General features: G+C 39.7%; 1 protein-coding gene across 6 annotated transcripts in view; it reads left to right on the top strand.

The window, feature by feature from the left end:
* The window catches only part of atp10d (ATPase phospholipid transporting 10D), a 226,472-nt gene extending 218,549 nt beyond the window's left edge, over window positions 1-7,923 (top strand). For all 6 annotated transcript variants that reach the window (XM_043691617.2, XM_043691638.2, XM_043691628.2 and 3 more), the window contains one exon: window positions 6,320-7,923. In XM_043691617.2, coding sequence (XP_043547552.1) covers window positions 6,320-6,857 — 538 coding nt within the window. In that variant the 3' untranslated portion in view covers window positions 6,858-7,923. The remainder of the gene's footprint in view (window positions 1-6,319) is intronic.
* Window positions 7,924-9,491: the final 1,568 nt, after the last annotated feature.

Below are 9,491 nucleotides of genomic sequence, written 5' to 3' on the forward strand. Positions count from 1 at the left end.
AGAGCACAGCAATTCAGGCAGCATCCGAGGACAGGCAAAATCGACGTTTCGGGCAAAAGCCCTTCATCAGGAATAAAGGCAGAGAGCCTGAAGCATGGAGAGATAAGCTAGAGGAGGGTGGGGGTGGGAGAGAGTGGCATAGAGTACAATAGGTCAGTGGGGAAGGAGATGAAGGTGATAGGTCAGGGAGGAGAGGGTGGAGTGGATAGGTGGAAAAGGAGCTGGGCAGGTCGGACAAGTCCGGACAGGTCAGGGGATCGAGTTTCTGGAGGTTAGAAGCTAGGATGAGGTGGGGGAAGGGGAAATGAGGAAACTGTTAAAATCCACATTGATGCCCTGGGGTTGAAGTGTTCCGAGGCGGAAGATGAGTTAAAATGAATTAAAATGCTCAATGTAAGTCAAAATGATGCATACACATACTATTTGCCACAGGTTATCATTCACTCTTTTGCATCAGCGCTTAACATTTTGAAAGGGTAATCCTGTTTGTCAGCTACTCCCTAAAATAGTAGAGTTATAGTGGGTGTATATAAAATGTGATGATTTGGAGATGTCGGTGTTCGACTGGGGTGTACAAAGTTAAAAATCATACATCACACTGTAAACTTTTGCTATAAATTCTGTGCCGTACAATTGTGTCCTCCACAACCACCTGATGAAGGAGCGGCGCTCCAAAAGCTAGTGTGCTTCCAATTAAATCTGTTGGACTATAACCTGGTGTTGTCTGATTTTTAACTTTATAAATTGTGAGTTTCTCTCTGCCATCTTAGTTGTCACCCTGTATCAAAATTGGTTGTGAATGATAGCACAGATTTACTTGAAGGTAATTTTAAAATGTGTATCGCTAGCTAAGCCAGCAATTAGTGCTCAGCGAATATGCCGTTGAGAAGGTAGGGATGAAGATGCTATCGTCCTGAACTTCTGCAAGTCTCCATGTAATGTAATTAACCCACTTTGTCAAGAAGGATGTTCCAGGACCTTCTACTCATTAATGAAACATGGGCATGACTTGGCCATCAATGATTGTTCAGGAGAATGTGGTACTGAGCTGCTTCCTTGAATTGCTGCATTCCTTAGTTTGGTTACCTCGGTTGTTGGTTGATTGACTGATTTGTTTTATTGTCATGTGTACCTAAGTACAGTGAAGAACTTTGTTTGCGAGCAGTACAGGAAGATCATTGGAAACAAGAATATACAGATTATAGGGTGAAGAAAACTTGGACAGAGTGAAGCATACAGGTTACACCGCAAGGGATGTGCACGAGGCAAGAACAGCATTATTTGAAGTTAGGGAGTCCATTTATCAATCTAATGACGGCAAAGAAGAAGCTATTCTTGAACCTGTTGGTACATGTGTTCAGGTTTCTGTACTTTCTACCTGATGGAAGAGGCTGTAGGAGAGAATTGCCAGGATGGGATCGGACTTTGATGTTAGCAGCCTTTCCATAGCAATGAGAGGTTTAAATTGAGTCCATGGATGGGAGGTTGGCTTTCCTGAAGTGTGTGCACACAACTTTCTGTAGTTTCTTACAGGCCAGACAGTTGGTTCACAAAGCAGGGTAATGTCAGCACAGCAGATTCAATTTGCAATAGAGTTGTGATGATTATGAAGACCTGCCTTCTCAGTCTTGCCATTTACTGGAACTGTGGTAACCCCCAAGTTAAGCTCACTTCCAGGCAGCTCTCTAATGAGACAGCAACCTATGTTCATCTGGGATTCTGGTGATCTTCACTTTTGTAGAGACACTTGTAGTGCTGTTAGGAATGGAGTTCCAGGGATTTGACCCAGCAATAATGAAGGAAGATTGATATAGTTCCAAGGTAGAATGGTGTGTAGCTTGGAGGGTAACTTGGAGTTCCATGCTTATGCTACCCCTGTCCTTCTTGCTGTTGGAAGTTGCAGGTTTGGAAATGCTGTTAGAGAACACTTGGTGAATTGTTGCAGTGAGTATTGTAGATTTATATATGCTGCTGCCGCTGTGTAGTGAGTGAATGCTAAAGTTTGTCAGTGGAGTCTCAGTTGAATGGTTTGCTTTGACTTCAAGTTTATTTAATGTTGTTTGAGCGGCACTCATCCAAGCAAGTTGGGGTATTCCATCACACTCTTGTAGATGGTGAACTGGGGAGACACGAGCTGATTTATTCACTGCAGAGCTCCTTGCCACTGACCGGCTGTGTTGCTACATATGGCTAATTCCGTTTAGTTTCTGGTCAGTGGCAATTCTCAGAATATTGATATTGGAGGGTTCAACAATAGCAATGCTGATGAATGACACAGGGCAATGATTAGACTTTCTCTTGTTGGATATGGCCATTGCCTCCCTTTTGTGCGAATGTTATTTGTTCAGTAAAATGTTGCCAGTTGTTAACCCAAGCCTGAATGTTGTACAGGTCTCACTACATATGAACATGGGTTGCTTCAGTATCTTGAGAAGTCGTGAGTGGTGCTGAACAATGTGCAATCATTAGCAAACTTCCCCATTTCGAGTTTATGATTAGATTAGATTCTGTACAGTGTGGGAACAGACCCTTTGGGCCAACAAGTCCACACCGACCCTCTGAAGAGTAACCCACCCAGACCTATTCCCCTACATTTGCACATGACTAATGCACATAACGCTACAGGCAATTTAGCATGGTCAATTCACCTAACCTGCATGTCTTTGGACTGGGAGGAAACCGGAGCTCTCGGAGGAAACCCACGCAGACACTGGGAGAATGTGCAAACTCCACACAGACAGATGTCCGAGGCGGGAATTGTACCCGGGTCCCTGGCACTGTGAGTCAGCAATGCTAACCACTGAGCCACCATGCCGGATGGATAGAAGTTCATTGATGAAGCAAATGAAAATGATTGGGCCTAGAACTCTACACTGAGGATCTCCTGCAATAGTATCCTGAAACCGGGGCCATTTGTCTCTAACAATCACAGCTATTTTCCTTAGTGCAATGTATGATTCTAGATTAGAGTGGTGCTGGAAAAACACAGCAGGTCAGGCAGCATCCGAGGAGCAGGAAAATCGACGTTTCGGCCAAAATCCCTTCATCAGGAATAGAAGCAGAGTGCCTGCAGGGTGGAGAGATAAATGAGAGGATGCTGGGATTGAGGAGAAAGTAGCATAGAGTACAATAGGTGAATGGGGGTGTGGATGGAGGTGATAGGTCAGGGAGGAGGGTGGGGGAAGGTAGCAATGTATGATTCCAACCAGTAGACGGTTTCTCTCGATCCCCATTGACTCTGGTTTGGTTCCTTGATGGCATGCTCTTGTGAAATACTGCCTTACTGTCAAGGACAGTCAATCTCACCTCATCTTAGTAATGAAGAAAGAACAATTATATCACTGCAAGTCAGGATGCTGGATGATCGGAGGGACCTTGCAAGGGATAGTACTCCCATGAAACTACTGCTGTCATTGTTCTAGGTATTAAAGGTGGTAGATTTGGAATGCAATGCCAAAGAAACTTTGGCGAGTTGCTGCAGTGCGGTTATGGATGGGCAGAATGTTTAGGGTAGTGTAGGGACTGCCAGTCAAATGGGCTGCTTTGTGTTAGTGTTGAACTTCTTGGAACTGCACTCAGCCAAGCAAGTAGAAAGTATTTCAGCAGATATCTCAATTGTACCTTGAACATAGTAGAAAGGCTGTGGGAAGTTGATAGGCAAATTATTTGCCAAAGAATACCTAGTCTCTGACCTGCTGCTGGAGGTACAATGAGTAGCGGGGAATTCAGAAATTAAAAGGCCATTGAATGTCACAGAGAGGAGAGTGAGAAATTACAGGAAAATAAAAACAGAAAATGCTGGAGAAGCAGTTAATGTTCCGAAAAGGTATCATGTCAGACTCAAAACATAACTCTATTTCTTTCTCCACATTGAATTTTGCTAGCATGTTTTGTTTTTATTTTTCACTTTCACATCTGCAATATTTTGCCTTTGTAGGAAGGTTTAGTTTACCTCGACTTGGATTCACTGTTTAGCTTTTGGTCTTGAAAAGACTAAAGTTTTGCAAATTTATAATAAAACAGGAAATTATGTTTATTTTGACTGTATTTTCTCCAATTTTCCCTACAATTATAAATAAAACAGGCTAACAAGAAGGAAACTGCACCAGTTGAACAATATATAGATCGGGAAATCATTTCAATTAATTATTGAAAAATGAATACATTTCATACAAATGATACACGTGCAAAATTTCTTAGCTTCTAATAATGCATAGCTATAGAATTTTATTAAAGTCATAAATTAAATAACATTCACATTTAGGCTAATAAGCAGCAAGTTATAAATCACACACCAGTGCCAGGGAATACCATCTCCAACTCCAAATCTCACAACCTCTCCCTGACATTCGATGGCATTATAATTACTGAATTCTCTACTATCTACTGTAGCTCCAATACCAAGTCAGAGGCTAGGTATTCGGTGTTTTTTTAAAAAATGCATTTGTTTTTCTGTCTGTCTTTTTATAAACATTGAACTAATTGCTTCAAGGATTCCTTTAAGGCTTAATCTTAATGCATTGTTAACAAACTCCAGATAACCCAGCACCACTGTCAGAACTCAAAATGAAGCTAAAACATCTTCCTTAACACACATGATCCAGATATACAATCCTGGCCTAAAAGCTATACATGGTTCTCTGCATTTCAGAGCTAATATCATGAACCTTCACAATGTATTAAGTTCCATATAAACATAATGTATGGGGTTGTTTGGCTCACCTGGCTAAATGGCCAGCAGGAAAATGACAACATGTGTGTTTGTTTGATTCCTGTCAAGTTCTGGCTGTGGTAAACTTGGGACCCACCTTCCTGCCCAGCAATGAAAACTGCCAAGTAAAATGGCTTAGAATGCATATGGGCAAAGGATCTGTCTTTGGGGAAAAGCAAAGTGGAATGCAAACATAATTAAAAATGACTAAACCCAGTTTATAAATGCTTGATTTGTTTATTGTATTTTAAAGCACAACATAAACTAAAACCCCCACTGATTTGAAAGCACGTGTGACGGATGCCCTTTTTATTAGATAATTAATTAAGTATGCTCTGAAGGATGTTATGAAACTTGAAAAGGTTCAGAAAAAATTTACAAGGATGTTGTCACGGTTGGAGGGTTTGAGCTATTAGGGAGAGGCTGAATAGGCTGGGGCTGTTTTCCCTGGAGTATTGGAGGCTGAGGAATGACCCTATAGAGGTTTATAAAGTCATGAGGGGCATGGATAGGGTAAATAGACAGGTCTTTTCCCTGGGTTGGGGAAGTCCAGAACTACAAGGCATAGGTTTAGGTGAGAGGGGAAAAACTTAAAAGGGAGCTAAGGAGCAACATTTTCATGCAGAGAGAGGGTGTTGCATGTTTGGAATGAACTGCCAGAGGAAGTGGTGGAGGCTGGTACAATGCAATATTTAAAAGGCATCTGGATAGGTTCCTATTAAAGATTAATAGGAAAGGTTTAGAGGGATATGGGCCAAATGCTGGCAAATGGGACTAGATTAATTTAGGATATCTGGTCAGCATGGACTAGTTGGACTGAAATGTCTGTTTCCCTGCTGTACATCTCTATGACTCTATTGATCCTTTGAGCTCAAACAGTGCTGAGGCAACGAGACAGTTTCAGTATGGAGTGATATTTTGAGTGGTGACCAGGTATGTTCTAATAGCAATTAGCCTGCACAATTAGCAGCCAATAAAATTAGCAGCCAATAAAATGTAATTCAGAAAATATGGGAGAGAGTGCCCCAACAAGAACTGTTGTTCCTGCTTCACTTGCAATATGTCATTTTCAGATGAACCAAAGAAATTATACCTTGCTGTTTACTTTAGCAAGTGAGGAAAATGCTTTGAGATAATAAGAAATGAAATCAAGAGTCAAGACATTGGTAATCATGATGGACATCTATAGTCAGGGTTTGGGGCAGGATGTTGGGGAAGTATCATACAGATGGTGTAGAATGGTGTGAAGGTTGTTTACAAGTTAACTTGTTGGAATTGGTGGAAACACAGCTTCCTAATGAATTCTGCAGTCTGACTTCCTGTTGCCCAGGTAATCTAACCAATGTGGATTAAAAATAGAAGCATGCAAGCTCCATCATTATTCAATAACTGATTTGCCTTCTGGGAGAAGATTGGTCCCCTGTTTCGAATTCCATCTGTGTTAAAATAAGTTATTGGGGTGGCACGCACTCGAGGTTAAGTTTGCATTTTAGATTTTTCCATTTTAACGTTGCTTGATGGAAATGGTCACCATTCCTTGATTCTATTACGTTCAATTTAATAAGCCAAAATGTAAAATAAAGCTCAAATTTTGACTTTCATTTCCAGGTACATCTATCGCATTTTCCAAGCAACAGTATTCCCAACTCCTTTGCTCAAGGCTCGTCAGCTGGACAAGTTGAGCTCTGAGGATCGCAAGAAGTCAATCCAAGAGTGGGATGGTACCCAGCCAGCCTGTGAAGTATCTAGTGTGGATGCCATCAACAACTCTGTAACTAACATTACCATTTTGAGAAAAAAATGTTCAGATCAGACTAACTTTTTATCAAAGGATGAAGCACCTTTGGTTGCTGCACCAGCAAAAGGAGAATCTGCCATTACTGTAATTCCACTGAATGAAATTCCATCAGAAAACACTAGTATATTTGTCAAAGGAAATGCTGTTTTGTTTAAAGCAGAAATGGTTGCAAACTCTGACCTGGTACAAGAATCTGATGCAAATACTGCCTCTGACAGCTTGCACACCCAAATGCATTCAGAAGAACACAATGAAGGAATGGCTTTGCAATCTAAGAACAAAAATATCTCCTCTTCCATATGGGACAAGTCTGGTAGATTACAGGAATTTCCTCCGGCAGTATGCTAGCACTACTTAATCAGAAAGGACACCATGAGCTACTTGCTCGACAGGGGTAAAATCTATTTTTTTCATCACTGTTTTGAGATGAAATAATTTACTTTGGCCAGTATTGCTGTTCAACGTGTTGTTGCAGACCACATTGTATACCACTGCCTTGCTGAAGAGCTTATCTCCAATACAAAAATAGGCTGCACCATGCAATATTGAGATATAAGTTGCTGCCTTTCATTCCCTATGGAGTAAGGTCCTGATGTCAATCATGTCTCAGTGCATATTCATTACATGGAGTGTATGACTACTATACCGGACAAATAGCATTTCACTATAGGCCTTTGTGAGAAATAAGGCAGAGGGAATGCAGCACTGAATCCCTGGCTTCTCCACAGTCAGGCAACAATCAGGAGGACAAATGAAGTTAGGCAAGCCACAATTCGCTACCTGAGTCAAATTATCATGCTGTTTTTACCTGTTGATTTTCTAAAGATAGTGTTCTAATCATGTTCTCATCTCTGGGAATATCATTATTTTCAAAGCTCAGTTTAGGACTATGTAATGATTTCAGTGCAATGCAAATAATGGCCCATTTTAAAATGGGCATATGTCAAAAGTTGATTTTCAAATATACAAACAGGATGTACACAGAAATATCAACTCCGAATAAAGTAAGTCACTATGGCTTAGAATTCCCTGAAAATTGGTACTCTAAGTTCAGCTTAGTACAAATTTCAACACAAAAGATTGAAGACATTCAGACGCCTGTGACTCATTACAATTTTTAATGTTGCCGCCAAACTGCTACTTCATTGTGACACTTCTGTGAAACTTACGCTACTCATTAAAAATGAGTTCTGTTGCTATGTATAACAGTTTATAACAGTTATGAACAGATTTTAAATTTGCACCTATGTCTGGGTGCACAAGAATGTTAAAAATATATTTCTGATGTTTTCATAAAATCTTTTCTGATTATGTCGAGTTTATTTTGATTTTTCCTCACTGGTACCTTTTATTTGTATCTTTGACTGCATCAGAATAGCATGAAAACAGTTTGCATTAAAAAGTTTTAAATTTCCATGATTACATACATAATGTTCAATGGTTTCAAACTTCAGATTATATGCACAAGGAGGGATCTGGTGTAACTTTGCCACTTACTTCAGGTTCCAGTTGCTTGCCTGATGTGTGCTTTTTTATACTGTTCTTTACTTTCTAAGATATGCTAATGCGATTCTCAAGAAATTTAGGTTTTGCTCGATGGAAAAACTATTGTAAGCTTCAATGATATATGCCATTTCAGGAAATTCTGCTCCAACTTTCATTTCATCAGTCAACAGAAAAACCAAAGTTATAACTTCACCTATCACCACCATTAGAAATGTCAACCAACGTTATGCAGTAACAACCCTTGGAATATTCACAATTATTGGTAATTACAGGTTCAAAAAAATACATTCTAAAAGTTAACATTTTCAACTGCTCACAAGGATGCTGGATTAAAACACTGCATGTACATTGGATTATCTGACAAAATGATTTATAATATATTGATGCTTAAAGTTGTTACTTGTTTTAATAATTGAGACACAAAGTTTAATGTTAAAATTGTTGAAAGTTGATGTATGGAGCTTTTCAAATGGTTGGTTTTATGTTTCCTTAATGTTTTGGAAAACAAAGCCACTGAGTTCTCACATAAATGATAAGATATGACCATGTCCAATTCCCTCACTATAAATTACTATAAAGTGCACTTTTTTTTACAATTAAGCTGCATAAAATATGGGCCGATGTTGTACTGCTTGATCTAACATACAAATATGAACATACAAACCATGAACAAGCCTCTCAACCCTTTGTGTCTCCTCCACCATTCAAGAAAATCACGGAAAATCTAATTTTAACATCAACTCTACATTCCTGCAAATCCACATTAATCTTTGTCAGAGTTGTCACAAAAGTTAAAGGTTTTAAAATAACTGCACAAAATTCCCCAATATACCTGATTTGTAGACCCAGGTTGATGAAAGCACAGATCAAGTTTCTGAACACAACAAGAATTACAATTTACTACAAGTCATTAGACTATATCCAAGGTAAATACTGATCAGAATGTTTCTTTTCAGTTACCTTTCTTCAGATACCTCTACTGTTTTGCAAGAGACATGACGTGGCTAATTCACTTATATAAGAGTTTCTAATGTAACCGTTAAACACCACAGCTTACAACAACTGCCAAAGGAAAGATGAGCTTTCTTTTCAGATTTAAAATTGGTTTCAACTGTAGTAAATAGATAGACAACTCCCTTGCTGGTGGAGATCGGAACAAGTCCCTCTAGCTTGTTCCAAGTCCAAGCTGTTGTTGCCTGAGCACCAATCTCGTAGCTGTGGGCAGGCAAAAGGCCTTTGTCATCAACAATTTGTCACTTCTCCAGAGAACAATCAACTTCTTGTTGCCACCCACCTGCATCTATACACAACCCCTTGCTCCTGTTTGTTCACAACCTCTTCAGTTGCTAAATAAAAACCAAAAGAACTGTACATGCTTTACATCAGAAACAAAAACATAAGTTGCTGAAAAAGCACAGCAGGTCTGACAGCATTTGTGATGAGAAATCAGAGTTAATAGTTTTGGTCCAATGACCC

The sequence above is a fragment of the Chiloscyllium plagiosum genome, unplaced genomic scaffold, assembly GCF_037043375.1.
Source record: "Chiloscyllium plagiosum isolate Xiang-an unplaced genomic scaffold, Cpla_swu_hap1 HiC_scaffold_1, whole genome shotgun sequence".
NCBI lineage: Eukaryota > Metazoa > Chordata > Chondrichthyes > Orectolobiformes > Hemiscylliidae > Chiloscyllium > Chiloscyllium plagiosum.